This window comes from Ochotona curzoniae, unplaced genomic scaffold, assembly GCF_017591425.1.
Source record: "Ochotona curzoniae isolate NIBS_2020 unplaced genomic scaffold, NIBS_Ocur_1.0 patch35, whole genome shotgun sequence".
NCBI lineage: Eukaryota > Metazoa > Chordata > Mammalia > Lagomorpha > Ochotonidae > Ochotona > Ochotona curzoniae.
The window spans coordinates 231,868-248,899 of record NW_024466917.1 but is presented as its reverse complement, the minus strand read 5'-3'; the positions used below and the strand labels follow the sequence as shown (position 1 = coordinate 248,899).

General features: G+C 60.6%; 2 protein-coding genes across 3 annotated transcripts; both read left to right on the top strand.

Moving 5' to 3' along the window:
• The first annotated feature begins 5,613 nt into the window (after positions 1-5,613).
• ATG101 (autophagy related 101) lies at positions 5,614-10,928 on the top strand. 2 transcript variants are annotated; one of them, XM_040996641.1, is made up of 3 exons: positions 5,614-5,645; positions 7,635-7,928; positions 10,394-10,928. In XM_040996641.1, exons 2-3 carry the CDS (start codon positions 7,677-7,679, stop codon positions 10,796-10,798), a joined length of 657 nt encoding a protein of 218 aa, XP_040852575.1. In that variant the 5' UTR covers positions 5,614-5,645; positions 7,635-7,676; the 3' UTR covers positions 10,799-10,928. The 2 variants fall into 2 exon arrangements, with proteins under 2 accessions (XP_040852575.1, XP_040852574.1); XM_040996640.1 differs by lacking the exon at positions 5,614-5,645 and adding an exon at positions 5,820-5,984.
• A 304-nt stretch (positions 10,929-11,232) lies between these two features.
• On the top strand, positions 11,233-14,425 carry SMIM41 (small integral membrane protein 41). Its single transcript, XM_040996642.1, has 2 exons — positions 11,233-12,497; positions 14,359-14,425. The coding sequence occupies exon 1, from the start codon at positions 12,111-12,113 to the stop codon at positions 12,384-12,386; it is 276 nt and encodes a 91-aa protein (XP_040852576.1). The 5' UTR covers positions 11,233-12,110; the 3' UTR covers positions 12,387-12,497; positions 14,359-14,425.
• Positions 14,426-17,032: the final 2,607 nt, after the last annotated feature.

The window sequence follows — 17,032 nt, the reverse complement described above, 5'->3', positions numbered from 1 at the left end:
CAGCGTGGGGGGGAGCTGATGCCTCCAGTCCCGCCCTGCCCCACCCAGTCTAGCCCAGGAGCCTGGCAGCTGCAGCTAAACACTTTCTCCCAACTCAGCAACTGGAAGAACTGGCCTCCGCGTCTTGCTCGGGGCCCCAGAGGGCAAACAAGGGGCCACTGAGCCTGATGGGGCCGCACAATGGCTGCCCTGTCCCTGCCGGCCCGGGGGGGCTGGGCCCCGTTTCCGACAGGGACAATAGTCAAAAGGCAATGACGCAGCCCGCCAGCAGGGCCTGGAATCCCGGGCGGGATTTTCCGAGGCCTCAAAGCCTTTGCTGTTTGTCCTTACCCAGGGACCCAGGAAGGTGGCATCCTGCCCTCCCCTGTCCTGCCCACGCCGGCCCATTCTGCATCTCAAAGTGCCACTGAGTTAGGGGGTCAGGGATCAGGCTGGGCGGTCTGTGCCTGGTGGTCTTCCATGGGGCTTGGGGTAGAGGCAGCCACTCTGTACCAGGGTTCCAGCCATCAGCAAAGCTCAGCCTTGTGGAGGTCAAGAGCTTCTGAAGGTCAAGGGCAAGCCCACTGTTGTGCCCGTGGTCTGCTCTGTCCAGCGCACCTAGCTCATGGTGGCCAGCTTGGAGGCTGCCGGGAGTGCTGGGCAGCGGCAGGAGGTGGTTGTGTCAGTTGTGGCCTCTTACAGGAGAGTTGGTGGTGGTGGTGGGAGAGGGCTTGGCTCATATATTTGGGTGTCCCCTGCCCTTCCACCACACTGTCAAAATGCAGGGAACCCCTGGGGACTCTGAGATGAATGTTCATGAACCCGGCTTCTAGTCCTGGGAGGGCCTGGCTGTGTGGACCCATGGCACAGCGGGCAGCTGCCCCTCTCTTTTGGCTGGCCCCTGCTTGGTCTCAGGTTCCTGTCCAGGCCCTTCCTGGGCCCAGCTTGTGTGGGAAAGGTCTAGGCTGGCCTGTGGCTCCCCCATGATGGGGATGGGAAGCAGCCAGTGCCAGGCAGTGGGGAGAAGCCCCCTTTGTGCCCTACAATCTCCTTCTCCTTCTGAGGAGTAGGAGGCTCATTCTGGGGTCCCAGGCTAGACTCCGAGCCAGCCCCAGCAGCCAGTTGCTATCCCTTACCCTGTCCGTCCCTTCCATCCTGGCTCTGCCTTGCCTCCTGCTGGGCTCCGACCTGCCAGGTTGGGTGGGGGGCACCTGAGGTCTCCTTAAGTTCTGATCCAGGCAGCACTGGCATCGCCCAGCCCCAACTCAAGACCATAAATCAGGCCACAGGGCCTGGGGGTGGCAGCTGGGCCGGGGAGGGGAGCGCGGGCAGAGGGGGTGGGGTGCCTGTACTGGTACATGCTGTGTTAGCAGGGAGCAGTGCCCAGCTGCCAGCCAGGCCGACAGGGTGCTGATGGTCAGTGCCCTCTAGGCTGGGCACATCAGAGAGAGTCCTGCCACAGCGGGCCGAGCAAGAAGCCTAGTCTCTACCTCGGGGGCTCCCAGTCACTGGCCTACCTCCAGGAAACAGAGAGAGATGCCCCCACCTGCCAAGCAACTGGGACAGAGAACTAACCCAAGGGGTGAATGAGTAGCCCTTGCCCCATGCAAGAACAATCACCCATCCCCAGAGAGGCACAGGACAAGGGACTGATACACAGTAAGAAAGCACCCTCGACCCCCTGACTTGGCTGGATACACACATGGGCCTCGACCCGGATGCTGAGGCACAGAGTCCCAGATGCTCATCTGGACACTGAACATGATGCTCCTGATGTGGCCAGCAGGCACCTCAGTCTCATGCCTTTTGCCACTGTCAGAAGGGGCTCAGCCATTTTCTCTGCTGTGGAGGGCGGGGACCAACCAGGAATGACATCGCAGAAGGGGTGGGAAGCTGAGGGAGGCCCTGTCCAGGGTCCCAGGGGGCAGAAGTCAGAAGAGGACAGCTGCTCCTTCTCGCCCCCACGCATGGCCGGGCCCGGGCTGTGGACGCTTCAGCGCTAGCTCTTGCAGCTGGCCTGGCCACCGTCAGGAGTGCCCAGCCTGACGTCAGGCCGGCTCATTGTTGTTGCTGGGGCTTGAGTCACTCCCCGTGACGCCATTGGGGTCAGCCCTGGAGCGGCTGGGGTGGCCTGCGAGGCCAGCTCTGGGGCTCAGCTTTCTCTTTCTTGGGCGCACACCAGGATGGGGTGGGGCCATCCAAGGCCACACTGGCTGGGCGGAACCAGCTGCCCCCTCCCAAGGTCTTGGGCTGGCTTCAAGGTCTCACCAACGGGCCTTGCACTATTGGGCCCATGTGCCCAGCTGGCTATGGCCCTGGGCTCTGGCTGAGGAGTCAGTCAGACACTGTCCTTGCCTCTATGGCTGTGGAACCCAGTTTTTCCAGCTGCAGCCCTGCCTGGGACTGTCCCTAAACTCCCTTCCATCCTCCAGAAAATCTCCTCGGAATTATCCTATTGTCTCCTGGCACCAGCCCTTCCTTGCCCATCTCCTGGGCTGCTGCATGCATTCTCTGTGGTGCCCAAGCACTTCCTAGCTTGTTGAGGGCGGGAGCCTTGGGACCCCTCTTCACCCACGAGTGTGTCCCTTTCTGTTCAAGGCCACCAGCATCTCTCTGAGACAACAGCGGTCACTTCCATCCTGGTCTCGTCTGGTCCTCCCATAAAGCCAGCAGCCAATCCCACAGCCGCCAGGCTTCTCTGGCCCATCTCTGGAAACCTCTGAGCTCTCAGAGGGGCTGGATCTGTGCCTTGTCCCCCTGCATATTGCTGAGGTATCACAGGTGTGGCATGAACATCACATTATGTCTGAGACATGGGGAGAGGGACAGAACTGCTGTTGGGAGGGTGACCCAGGTTCAGAGCTGCCATGCAGCTGGCCTGGAAGAACTCAAGGAGGTGGGGAGCAGGCACAAGAGCGATGCCAAGGCTACACGTGCAAAGGGAGGGGGTAGTGGCCTTGGCAGGTGTGTCAGCGTCCTTGGACTGACACGCCTGGGTGTGGCAAGGAGGGAGAGGTGTTCACACCCCCTGTGCAGCCTCGGACAAGTCCCCTGCTGTCAGCAAACTGGATGCCCAGGTGAGCTGATGGCACTGCCATGGCCACGCCATAAGGCAGTGGGGCAGGAGGAGTCCCCAACTGCCCGATGCTGGGAGAGTCAGCCTGCCGCTGCTGATGTGTTATGGGCCACCTGCCTCCCTCCCTTAGTTGGCCATGTTAGATGCCCAGAAACACCTAGAATGATGTTGGACCCCATGTCTGGATCTTCTCTGCCCTGACATATAGCATGACCCATCACAGTGAGCTACTGTCATGGTGCCTCAGTTTTGCTTGTCTGCGTAGCTGGGCCTTCAGCTCCTCTCCCTCCTCCTGCGCAGGCTCTAGCACAGGTTGTTGGCTTCTCCCTGCCCTTCCACCTCTTCACTGGGACAAGTCCCCAGGCCTGGGATAGGCAAGTGCTAAACAAGAGCAGAGTCCCCGGGTGGGCAGGGAACGTACTAAGGGTAGAGCGGGGGCCAGGGGAGGGGCTTGTGCACCTTGGTGTGTGTGTGGGAGATGTGCTGGAGACAGCTGGTTCTGCACTTGGGGGGCCAACTACAGGCAGATCTCCCCTCCTCCGCTGCATCTCAAGATGTAACCAACCAGTTGTTCTGGACTCTGAATTCAACAGTTTCACACAGCCTCAGGAGGAGGCAGACGCCAACCCTGGGACCCCCGTGTTTGTAGGTGGCAGTGCCTGGGGGAGGGTGGCCTTGAGACGGGCTCTCGTGTGGACCATCCTCGCTGTGCAGTCCTGGATTTAAAGCCCAACTTACAACCTTGGGCAAGTTGCTTCATCTCTCCTAAGTGTCAATTTCTTAACCACCTCATAAAGCTGACTTGCACCACACTGCCACCTGCTCGCCCGGGCATCCCGTTCGGGCTGGGAAGGCAGTGGAAGACGTTGGGTCCCTGCCATCCAACTGGCTTCAGCCTGGCCCCAGCTATGGCTGACACAGATCAAACAGTGAGAGAAGGTCTCCATCTCTCTGCCACTTTCTGCCTTTCAAATAATGAATCTTAAAAAAAAATTATTTATTTTTATTGGAAAGGCACATCTATGGAGGGAAAAAGAGACAGAGAAAGATCTTCCATCTGCTGTTCACTCCCCAAATGGCTGGAGCTGAGTCGATCCAAAGCCAGGAACCAGGAGCTTCCTCCAGGTCCCATGCAGGTGCAGGGTCCCAAGGCTTTGGGCTGTCCTTGACTGTTTTCCCAGACTACAAGCAAGGAGCTGGACGGGAGATGGAACAGCTGGGACACACATCAGAAACCATATGGGATGGGATGCTGGCGCTTGCAGTGGAAGGGTTAGCCAATTGAACCATTCCTGCCAACAAAAGAAGTCTTCTTCTTCTTTTTTTTTAAGCCCCTTAAAAACGCATTCCACAAATGTTGTCTATTACTGGTCCGGGTGATAAAGCCTGTGTTGGGAAAAATTAGCTTGTTAGACCCCAAGTACACGGCTCGGAGGTGCCTCCTACTGGAGGTTGGGGGCATTGCCGACTGACGGCTCGGCCCAGCTCGGCTTACCATCTTCCCGTGGACCTCAGCTGTTCCCCGAAAGTCACCAAGGGGCTAGACCTAACACCACAGGTCAGAGGTGGGCTTCCACCTGCCGGCTCAGCAGCCTGGACCGCGCCAGACTGAAGTTGCGAGTGGGGGGACTCCACTCGGGTCTCCCGCAGGAGGGCAGAGGCCTGAGCACTTGAGTCACCACCTGCTGCCTCCTCCCGAGCTGGCGCATGAAGAGGAAGCGGCCTCCCCAAGGTCCCCACAGGAGTTATTGTTTGGGATCCCTCACAGCTGCTTGCAGTCTCCACAGCCGCAACTCAAAGGCGGATGACGTGAAGACTCCTCTTTCCTTCCCCACTTCCACCCCCTACACACACGCGCGCTTGCTTCAGGGCGGTCGTCCACTCTGGCGACATCACGCTGCACACGCAACCTTGCCCCCGACCGCTGATGGAGTTCGTGTCATCAACGCCCTCTGCCCGGTCTCAGCCGGGCCGGGGACCCGGGGCTCGGTCTCCCAGGGCCTCGGTCTCCCCGGGTCTCCGTCTCCCAGGGACTCGGTCCCCCGGGGTCTCCATCTCCCCCGGGTCTCGGTCCCCCCCGGGTCTCGGTCCCCCCGGGTCTCGGTCCCCCCGGACTCGGTCCTTCCGGGACTCGATCCCCCCGGGTCTCCGTCTCCCCGGTCTCGGTTCTTCCGGGACTCGGGCCCCCGGGTCTGTCTCCCAGGGACTCGGTCCCCCGGGGTCTCCATCTCCCCCGGGTCTCGGTCCCCCCGGGTCTCCGTCTCCCCCGGACTCGGTCCTCGCGGGTCTCCGCTCCCCGGTCTCCGTCCCCGCCAGCCGGTCTCGCCGCCGTGACTCCTCTTGGCCTGAAGAGGCAGCGCCGAGCGTTTCCGGCCGCTCCTTCCCGCCCGTCTCTATGGCGGAAATGCGTCATTCCAGCCGGGAAAAACAACAAACAGACTACAACACTCTTGGTGCTGAGAGCGAACGGATTGGTCCAAACGAGGCAGGGGGAGGAAACAGGGTTCCCGTGATATTTTAACGTCCAGAGATAACCAAGAAGAAAGCGTTCCAGTTGCGGAGGAATACAGAACCACGTCTGTGCTCGCAGGTGACAATCCGGAAGACGCGGGGGCCACGCTGGAGCCGGGGCTCGCCGGCCGGGACGCCGCCCCCCCTGCCGGAAGCCGCGGCGCAGATGGAAGCGTCCTGGGCTTTCGGGGCGGGAGGGCTTCCGGCCGCGGGGCTGGGGGGCCGGGCGGTGAACGCGCGGCTGGGGCCTCTGGGTGGCAGAGGGGCCGCGGGGCGGCCGGTGGTCGCGCGGGGTCCGGCGCCGGGTCCTCGGCCTCCCTCCCCGGGGACTGCCCTCCGACCTCTGCGTCCGACCGGGCTGGGCGCGGGGCGTCGTTCTCGAAGCGTCAGAGGCGTCTCGGCTCCTGGACGTGCGGAGGTTCGCGGGCGGTGGGAGGGTCGGGACCGGGGCTGGGGTCTCCGGGGGCGCGGCTCGGGAGGAAGGGCTGGGCGAGCGGCGTCCCAGCCCACGCGCGCACGGGGGGCACGGGGGGTCGGGGAACTGTCCGCTGACCCCTGGGAGGGCCAGTGGGGTCCGGCCAGCGGATGGGCCGCTGTGGGAAGGAGGCTGGGCGGATCGTGGGGCAGCAGCGCCAGTGTGCGCGCCTGGGGCCGCAGGGGGAGGAGGTGGGGTAAGCGTCCGCGAGCTTGGGGCCAGAGCCGCGTGTCTCCCTAGGTGGGAAAGTATGGGCTGGAGTTTCAGGGTGGAAAAGTGTGACATTTCTGGAACCCCACCGCACCCCTGGGTGAGGAGGCTGGCAGCAGTACCCCTCCCCCGTCCCGCTATGCTGGGTGCTGGCTTGCCTTGGTACTGATGAAAGAGTTTAGATCCTGCCCTGCACGGACTGCCGGCCCCCGGGGAGAGAAGCCTAGATCCTGTCAGTATTCTTCAGCCGGGGGTCTGAGCTGATGGCCAGGAGGGGAAACAGATGAGCTTAGAGAGGAGCTCAGATAAGGAGGGGCTGGGACTGCAGTGGCTTCTGTCCCGAGGCGAGGAGAGGCTAGAGGCCTGACATGGAGGTGGTGGTCGGAGGGAGGGTGGTCGGAGGGAGGGTGGTCGGAGGGAGGTTTGTGTGGGGTCACGCCAGGTGTAAGCAAGCTGAGATTCAAAGGCAAGGTTATTGGACAGTCGGGCCTGGAGCGATAGCGTAGTGGTTAAAGTCTTCGCCTTTAACGCGCCAGGAACCCATATGGGTACCGGTTCTAGTCCTGGCAGCTCCACTTCCCATCCTGCTCCCTGTTTGTGGCCTGGGAAAGCAGTTGAGGACAGCCCAAAGCCTTGGGTTCCTGTACCCGCGTGGGAGACCTGGAAGAAACTCCTGGCTCCTGGCTTCAGATCGGCACAGCACTGGCTGTTGCAGTCACTTGGGGAGTGAATCATCAGACTGAGGATATTCCTCTGTCTCTCCTCTGTAGATCTGCCTTTCCAATAAAAATAAAATCTTAAAACAAATTGTTGGACAGAACACACTGCCTCCATCCCACCCCTGGCTCTGCACTTCATCTTACGTTTCACCGTGGTGGTGCTGCTGCCGCTGTAGGGACCCCGGCCTGGCCTCGCCGCCCAGCCTGTGCCTCATTCAGCACGTTCTTCCCCCAGAGATTGGGGGTGCGGGGGTGTGTGAGAGTCGAATTTAAGAATGCTCAGCCTTAGAGGCTTGCAGCGGCTTTGCAGAGCGTAGCCCTGTACCCTCCAGCCCCAGGGAGTGTGTGGGTTTCATCCCCACACGGATGGTGTGCGCCCTTTGCTGTCCCATCTCCCTTCCCGCCGACCTCCAGGGCCCAGGAATTGCCCTTAGCCCTGCCTGGCTCTGCCCTCGTTCTGTGAGCTTCTCAGGGGTGGGGGCCGCACTGGCCTTACAGTGCTGCCCCGAGTGCAAGGGGTGGGCTCTGTACCGGGGCTGGGGGTTTCATGCGTCTCACAGGGTCCTGGACCTTGAGCCCCCAGCCCAGGATCTGGGGACTGAATGTCAGAGGTCAGAGGGCACTTGCAGGGTGCTCCCAGCCTCCTAACCTGCTCCTCTCACAGGTCAGCCCAGCCTGGGCGTGGGCTGTCGTCGCCGGCTGCAGGATGAACTGTCGCTCGGAGGTGCTGGAGGTGACGGTGGAGGGCCGGCAGGTGGAGGAGGCCATGCTGGCCGTGCTGCACACGGTGCTGCTCCATCGCAGCACGGGCAAGTTCCACTACAAGAAGGAGGGCACTTACTCCATCGGCACCGTGGGCACCCAGGACGTCGACTGTGACTTCATCGACTTCACCTACGTGCGCGTCTCCTCGGACGAGCTGGACCGGGCCCTGCGCAAGGTGGTTGGGGAGTTCAAGGTAGGAGCCTGCCAGGCCCGTGGCGGACCGCCCTTGTGTGCGTCCGCGCCCCTGCTGGCTGGCAGGCTCGCCTCCCCTGTGTGTGTGTAGGGGCGGGGAGCAGGTGTGTTGGCTGGCACGCCCTCTGGCTCCTGGCCCTCCACGGACACCTCCTCTACTCCGGCTTTTCCTGTTCTTCCCAGGATGGTGACCAGGTGGCACCATGGGTGGGGGTGCTGTCCCTGTGGTCCGTGGTCGTGCATACGTGCCTGAGAGGGCCGTGCTATGCTGCTAATGTGCTCACGTGCCAAAGTGGAAGTGGGTGTGTGTGTTAGTGTCATTGTCACTTAGGGATGATGGTGTTGTGCTTTTTCAGTAGGTGATTTTTTGCTAATATATATATATTTTAACAAATTTGCAGGGAGCGCCCATGATAGCGCTCCGATCCAGTTCCTACAGGGGCGGGGGTTGCGCAGGGCCACAGCCGGGAGCTGAGAGCCCCATCCGGGCCTCCCCCTTGGGCCCTCATCTGCTGCCTGCCCGCCATTGCATCAGCAGGAAGCTGGGATGGGAGAACAGACCCGGAACTTGAACCTAGGTTCTCTGATGGATGAGGCACCTCGAGTGGTATTAACCACTAGGCCGAAGCCCCCTCAGCTCCCACCCATGGATGTTTTTTCAATTTTGAAGTGACAGAACTTTTTTTTTTTAGCAAGTTTATTTTTGTCTGCTAGGGAACAGAGTGACAGAAAGTTATCTTTGATTTGCTAGTCCATTTCCCAAATGACAGAACAGTCAGGGCTTGTCCAGGCGAGGCCAGGAACCCAGAACTCCACCTGAGTCTCCCATGTGGGTGGCGGGGGCCCTGACACTTGAATCTCTTGCGTTGCCTCCTGGGATGCAGTGACAGGAAGCGGGGTCAGAAGTGGAGCTGGCAGGACTTAGAGCAGCACTCCCACATGGCATGGAGTGCCCCCAGCAGCAGCTCTGCCCACTGTACCACAGTGCCTGTGCAGGGGCTCTTGTCTGCCTCGCTTTTCACACACTGGCAGAGCCCCTCCCACTGGGCCAGGCGCTGAGTGCTGGCAGCAGGGAGTGGTGACGTGGTGTCAGGCTGGAGGGCCGGGCACTGAGTGCTGGTGGCATGGGGTGGCCTGCTGTCGGTGACCTCCCAGGCCACAGCCTTCAGAAAGCCCTACACCCTTATGTCCTTGCGGAAACAAGGCAGGCTCTGGCGCTTAGCACATAGGTGACCCTGGGCCAGGGGCTCGCTTCCTGGGAGCCTTGATTTTCTGGATATACAAGTGGAGTGACCTTGAACCTGCCTCCCAGAGTCTTGCGAGCAGTGCATATGGGAAGCTGTGTCCGGTGCTTGGAGTGGCATCTGCCAGAGGGGCAGCACTACCAAAGGCTCTGCTGTTGCTAACGCTCAGCCAGGGTCACGTGCCCTTGCTCTGTCCTCGAAGGGGGGCCTGTTTCCCAGTAGGTGGTTTAGGATTTGAGGGAGGCCGCCAAAGCTCTTCCATGTTGGCGTGAGTTCAGACAGGTGCCTCAGAGCTCCTGCTGTTCGGGGAGGAGTTGAGGACCACCTGCTCCCCTGGGGGGTCAGCAGAAGTGCTGGACAAGAGCATCCTATCTGCTTTTCAGAGAAGAGGGGAAGCGGTGGCTTTGGCCTGCCCGCTGCGCCACCTTCCCCAGTCTGTCCCTTGGTTCCCTTCCTCGTAAACCAGAGGTACACTGGGTTTTATGAGTCTGCCACCTGGCTTTTTACGAAGACCACGGAAGCTGGCACGGTAGTGTAGTTACAAAAGCTGCCACATGTAATGTTGGCATCCTATAGGGGCACTGACCAAGACTCAGGTGCTCCACTTCCACACCAGCTCCCTGCTCATGCTCCTGGGAAAGCAGCAGAGAATGGCCCAAGTGCTTGGCCCCTGCACCCATGTGGGAGACCCTGAAGAAACTCCTGGCTCCTGGCTCACATCTTTAGCCTGTCACAGTCCTGGGGGTTGTGGTGAGTGAACCAGCAGATGGGAGCTCTCTCTCTCTCTTTTTTTAATGTATTCATTTGAAAGAGTAACAGAGAAGGAGTCTGAAGGACAGTTTCCCACCTGCTGGTTCACTCCCAAAGTGGCCACAGCAGCGGGGGGCCAGGTCTTCCACCTGGTTGGCAGGACCCTGAGCACTTGGGCCATCTGCTGCATTCTCAGGGGCATTAGCAGGAAGCTGGCTCGGAAGTGGAGCAGCCAGGATTCAAAATGGCATACTGTGGGATGCTGGCGCACAGAAGGTGGCCCGTGTAACGGTAGCTCTTAACAAGGCTGGGTGGGTTAGTAGCTGGGTTTTGCGAATTTGCTGGCAGTCTGCTCAGTCCCTGCAGACAAATCCTTGCCCCTCTGGGTGGAGCTGGGAGCACATTTGGGGTGGCTTGCAGCAGCAGTTCACGGGCCTGGACCTGCTCCTCCACTTGCCCCTATCTTCCCCAGGAAGCACTGCGCAACTCTGGCGGGGACGGGCTGGGGCAGATATCCCTGGAGTTCTACCAGAAGAAGAAGTCCCGCTGGCCTTTCTCGGACGAGTGCATCCCGTGGGAGGTGTGGACGGTCAAGGTGCACGTGGTGGCGCTGGCCACGGAGCAGGAGCGGCAGATCTGCCGCGAGAAGGTGGGCGAGAAGCTGTGCGAGAAGCTCATCAACATCGTGGAGGTGATGAACCGGCACGAGTACCTGCCCAAGATGCCCACGCAGTCGGAGGTGGACAATGTGTTCGACACGGGCCTGCGGGACGTGCAGCCCTACCTCTACAAGATCTCCTTCCAGATCACTGATGCGCTGGGCACCTCGGTCACCACCACCATGCGCAGGCTCATCAAAGACACTCTTGCCCTCTAGGCCGCCCTGGGGCCAGTGGAGCTGCTCGGGACTGGGCTGGGAGCCCCTGGGCTCTGGGACCTGTGTGCCCTCTCGATGGGCAGTTGCCAGCCTCCGCTGCTGCCACGGCTGGTCCAGGCCTGCCTGCTGCCCTGGCCCCGCAGCCCGGGCAGGCCCCTCCACCTTCCCTGTGTGGAAGAGCACCACGGCACTGGTAAATAAAGTTGTGAGTGTGACTTTGGGATGTGCCTTCTCTCCAGGACTGTGTCCTCAGATGTTGGTCCTGTGAGTGTTCCTGCAAGGACATGGGTGCAGCAGGGTTAAGCATGCATGAAAACCAACCTCCCCACACCCAGGTGTTGCCCACCCAGGTGCCACGCAGGCCAGCCGTGAGTGAAGTCTTGGGTCCTGTGTGTTGCTTGTGAGCCTGCTTTCTGGTCCCCTCCTGGAGGGAAGGCACAGCGTGCAGGAAGCGGACTGTTTCCCTCTGGAGAGCTTGGCCATGGGCTGCCTGCCACCGTGGACTGAGGACCTGGTTTGGGCTGGTCCTCACTGCTGGAGAGGGCCTTGCTCTGCCGAGTTAACCTGTGCAGACTGACCCTTCCTCGCTCATGCACTGGACCTGCGTGGATTTATTCCATACACTACTATGCTTTTTGGCCCTTTTTAAATCACTTCTAGATGGACAGAGGAAGTGTGTGGAGGGGACCTCTATGGGGGCGTGGGATGGAGGGGCGTTGACAAGCCACCCATGGCCCTGGGGTCACACCTGCAGTTTCTGCAGTGTCCCAGTAGTCCCCTGGGAAGCCTTGGGATGGAGAACTGGGCGGACAGGGCAGCAGTGACATGCCCTCCCCTTTAGCATTGTGGTTCCTGTGAGTTGGTGGACCGGCTGATTCAGGGTTGAGGGGTGCTCGTCACCCTGATCTGTAGCCTCTTACTGACCTGTAAATATGACTGTAGGCTCACGGGGGCCTGAGAAAGGGAGGCACAGGGAAGGGTTTGGGGTTTCTGCCCCCTCCCAGCCCCTGGGAGGAGGTGCTACCTGTGTGGGTGTGGCCAGGAAGAGCCCTAGGTTTGCCTGGCTGGATCTGCCAAGTGGTCATGCAAAGCCCGAGGCAGGCACAGCCAGCCTGTTGAAGGGGCCATGGCCAGTCCATGCTGGCGGAACGCTTTTGTCTGAACAGGGCACTGTGCAAGGGGGGCTGGGAGCCCAGGGCTTCAGGGATCCGCCCCTTGTGTTCCTCCCCTCCACTGCCGCCAGTCGGCCAGCCCCCTGAGGCTCTGCACAGCTGGCGGCCTCTAGCTCACATCTGGGCAGCTGCCGCAGAGGATGAACGGCTCGCAGGTGGGCAATGTGGCCCCGGCCTCCTGGCTGACCTGCTGCAACCAGTCGGGGGCGCCACCTCCGGAGCTCCCCGAGGGACCTCGCACGCTGCAGGTGGTGGTGCTGGGCGTGCTGTCACTGCTGGTGCTCTGCGGGGTCCTGTTCCTGGGTGGCAGCCTCCTCCTGCGTGCGCAGGGCCTTGCTGCACTGCTGGCCCAGGAGCAGCGTGCCTCCCGTGAGTCCCAGCCCAGCGACACCAGCGTGGGCGACGATTCCTCCTAGGTGCCTGGCTGCGCTGCCCTGGGCGGTGGCAGCTTCCAGGCAGCCAGGAGCCAGGGCCCTGCACCGATGGCCTTGGCAGAGAAGGGAGATTCGTGGCCTGAGCAAACACAGGTGAAAAGGCTAGGGGGTGTGGTGCGGAGGAGTGCAGGGGCCCACCACAACCCCCTTTGGGGAGGCTTTGCCTTGGGGACTTCTCTCCTGTTTGTGTGAGCCCTGGAGCCAGGCTGGGCCGCTGTGCTGGGGTCTGGGGAGGGAGGGCCCCTTCTCTCCCTCTCCAAACCCCTTCCCTTCTCAAGTGTCCTTCCCTATATTGCCAACAGATGATGTTGCTGGGCAGGGGTGTCTGGGGGGTCGGGAGAGCCACAGTGTGTGTTAAAGCTGTGGTCCCTGGGACCAACCCCCACCGGCTTCCTCCCCACCCCTTGACCTCTGCCTTGGTCTGCACTGAGGCTGGGGTGGGAGTGGGGGGGGGTGATGGGGAGGTGTGCTCAGGTCCCCACCCCTTGGAGGCCAGGCCAGGCCTGCGTGTGTCTGTGTGCTGGGGGTGGGGCAGGGGAGGCCGCCCCCTGGCTAGGCTCCCAGCAGCTGGGGGGCCTCTGGAGCACAGCTCTTCCCCGGAAGTGGGGCTGAGTGTTCCCAGCTGCAGGCGGGGGCTCCGTCTGGGTCTCCTGCCTGTGTCTCTCCAAGGACAGGAGCCATCTGGAGGGAAGGGCCTGGGTGGCCCATGGGACAAGGTAACTGGGGGCCAAGGCCACCCCTGACAGAGAGGGAGTCATGGGCTGGGGAGATCACTATTGTTCAACTGTGTTACTGAGAACTCTTGGGGTAGGGGGCTTCCTGAGGCCTAGTGCTGGGGTGGGATCTCCAGTGTGTGTGTCTGGGAGGGCCCAGGGGCAGGGCAGGCAGGTGCAGTTTAGCTAACAAACTGCCAATAGTCTGCTCTCCTGCTGAGCAGCTCAGGGGCCTGGCGTTGGTCCCAGCAGCCACCCTGGCCTCGCTGCTGCTCTACCGCCTCTCGAACCTTGCACATTGGTGCCTAGTGGAGAGGCCGGCGCAGTGGGGCAGTGATGCGAGTGTGTGTACATGCTGACCCGCCAAGTCCCAGCCCAGGGTTTCCAGCTGTGCCCAGGAGACAGTCCCCACCAGACGGCTGGCTCCTTGGGACTGTCATGCCCCGGCTCTCACAGCCTGATGGATCCTGTCACTCCCTTGGCCACACCTCCCCAACAGGGGGAGAGGGCTCCCTAGGTCTCTGGTAGGCCCCTCACTTCACAAGAGCAGGTCTGAAGCCCCGGGGAGGGGGAGTGTCATTCCCCCACCTGTCCTGACCGCTTTCCCCCTTCCCATGGTTCTCTGAGCCCTGATGGGAGGTATAATCCATTTCTCACCAAAGGAGTGGGCTTTGACACACAGTTCTGTGTCGTCATCCCCTCCTGTATCCGTTTCTCAGTGGCCCTGTCCCCTAGCTCTCTCACTGCTGTGAAGTCCTGGTGCCCAGGCAGCAGCTGCCCACCTACTGGCCTCACCTTGCCCTGACTCACCCTGACGTGGGGAGGGGCTCTGAGGTCAGTCTGAAGAGTAGAGACTCAAGCGGTCAGAGTGGAAGCGTCAGATTTGACCTGTGCTTTGTCCTTTGGGTTCAAGTTCAGCATCAGGAGGTGACAGGGGCATAAGAATGATGGTATGCAGCAGTACTGGGCAGGGGAGGGGAGGGGAGGAGGATGAAGGGGCTTGGGCAAAGCCTTCCTCCATCCCACTTCTGCCCTTGCTCTCCTGGAGCTTGAGGACCTGTGTGCCCCCTTGGGGAAGATGCCAAGCCATTTGCCATGGGCCTGTTGGCCTGGTCAAGACTGGCAGAAGACTGGGGGGTGGGCACTGCAGTCATCTCCCTGAGGTTCCAGCTGGGGGGTGGCCTGAGTGCTGTGGGGCAAGGCTGGGCACGTGCCTTAACCAGGGGATGGCTCTCTTACAGGTTCTGAGCCCTGTGTGGTCTGCCGCCGGACATCGCACACTTTGCTCCATGTATGCTGCAGCCAACAGGGCAGACGGTTACGAGACCTCCACCCGGGACTGCGTGCTGCAGCTGACCAGCTCCTGAGAAGCTCGTGGTCATGGGTGCAAGTGGGCCACGTTCCAAGGAGGACTAAACCGGACCAGCTACCCACCTGCCCTGGAGGGCTGCTGCGGGACCTGGGCACTCGATGCCCTTAGGCTGGCCATGCATCCTCTGTCACTAGGCCTTGGAAGGTGAGGCACGGCCATGGTCTGAGGGGCCCCATGGCCTGTCCTAGCGAGGGCTGGGAGACCCCAGCACCCAGCAGTGCCCCATTGCTTTCTGCATTGTTATGGTCTGTGCTTGGAAGCAGGGACTTCTTCCCCCTGCAGTCGATCTGTTTCTAGCAGGTACTGAAAGAGCAGCGCACGGCAGGGCCCCTCTCCCCTAAGCACTTGCTTTATGGTGGCCATCTTGGCACCAAGAGACTTGGCAGGCCAGCATACTGCTGCCTCCTAGTGGGCAGCGTGGTTAAGCACTCCACCTCATTACACCAGGTACCCACCCCCCCAGGGTGTGCTGGGCGTCCCAGGCAGGCCAAGCGCTTGCCTGTTGATAAAAGGCTTCATGTACTGTAACTGCCATGTGACTTTGTTATTATTCTGCCTGAACCTGACCATCCTCAAAAGGAAGGGAAGTGATGCATGTTCTGTTTTCTGAACACGCCTTCATGCTCTTCCTCTCTGAGTTGACCGTCGACCATGTTGGGGGACAAAGAGGGAACCAGGATGACCATGTTGAGGGACAAAGTGGGAACCAAGACAGCCCTATATACTGAAGTCAGAACACGCCCTGAGAAGGGCCCTGGTCGGCAGGGCTGGGAGCAAAATGAGTGGGTGCTCCCTGGGGGTGGGGTGGCTTGGGAGTGACAGCGAGCAGGGCTTTGCAAGCAGGGGTCAGCCCTCACCCTCTCCCCAAGGCCAGGAGCTGGAATTCATGCTGGAAAGATCAAGAGGTCTGGAGGTAGTGACACAGTAAGATCCATATCTTTTGAAATAAAGATTTCTTTTACTTGAAACTCAAAGTTCCAGAGAGAGACCGAGAGCTCTTCCAGCTGCTGATTCACTTCTCATCTGGCCACAACAGCTAGGGCTGTGCCGGGTTGAAGCCAGAAGCTTCTTCTGGTCTCCCACACAGGTGCAAGCGCCCAAGGATTTGGGCTATTCTCCACTGCTTTTCCAGGCTCATTAACAGGGAGCTGGGTCAGAAGTGAAGCAGTTGGGACAAGAACCAGTGCCCAAAAGGGACATTGGCTATGCCACAGAGTCAACCCCAAGATTAATGCTTTAAGAATGGTGGGATTAATCTCCAGCTGGGAGAAGGCTGGGTGGAAGGCAGGCAGCAAGGAGGCCCTTGGCAACACCCAGTGGAGATGGAGTCACATGGATTTGTGGGCAGGGAGGGACCAGCCCAGAACCCGTGTAGAGGGCACTAATTGAGTTGGTCATAACCGTGAAGCTGAGGCCTGGTGGATGATGTCCTTGTTTCTAGCGAGGTGGGGTTTACCAGATGGGGCTTTGTTGGTGTGAAGGTGGAGGATGCCCAGATATGGGTAGCCATGGGGGATTCACCAGCATGCACATCCCTCAGGGTGCCTGTCCCTGGGGTCCCACACACACAGGCCACTCTCCATTTCTCTTCCATCAGCCGGGTCAGTAGCCAGGGTTCTGACACCATACTTTCTGGGTTTGAATCCACCATCGCATTTGCTGTGTGACTTGAGCGAAGTGCTTGGCCCCTCTGTGGTCTGTCGCCTGTGGCCCTGGTGTGTGCCATCTCCTTGTGGGATGAGATGACCATCACACACACACACGTGCGGGGAACTGGGTGCTGTGCCTGCCACCGAGCCACAGGGTTCCGCAGATGGCCAGGTGCCCGGTGGAGGATCCAGTATGTGCCATGACTCACAAGGAGTCCAGCAGGCTGGAGAAAGTTGACACCGACCTTCGCTGCTTCCAGTCCAGGCTAGGCAAGTGGCTGGCCCTCTGACCTCTAGGGTTCAAACCTGTCCAGGGAAGCAGGGGTCATCTCCTTGGGACACTTGGGCCAAAGCTGGGATGCATGAAGCTGGCCCCTGTCTCTCTGCTGATCCTGAAGCAGCCCCACACTGAGGGGTGTAGAATGTTAGAATGTTCTAGACTTTGAACTGGGACTAGGGGATACCTCCCCCCCATCAAAATATGGTGCTCCTAGCAGGTGGGGGAGTTGCCATATCCCCCTGCCTGGCTCTGTTCAGTCCCCGGGGCACACAAATGGAGCGGCTGGGAAGGTCCCCGGTAGGAGGTGACTGCTGGGATGTGTGGGGCCAGGATGTGGCTAAGGTGGAGTGGTACAGGTGGGAGGTGGGAGGTGTGCGGCTGCTTTTGCCACCTCCTCCCCATTTCCACCCAGTTCTCTGACCCTGTTGGCTGAAGGAGCATTTTGAACTTGGCCCTGGGGCTGTAGGGTGCCCACAGAGAACATCGCAGCTCTGGGCAGCCTGATGGCTACCTCCTTGGGATGAGCCACCAGGGGTATCCTGGAGCTGGGAGACAGGATGTCCCACCTCCCACCCCCACTCCCCTGCAATCTCCCTCCTCCCAGTGCTGTAAGG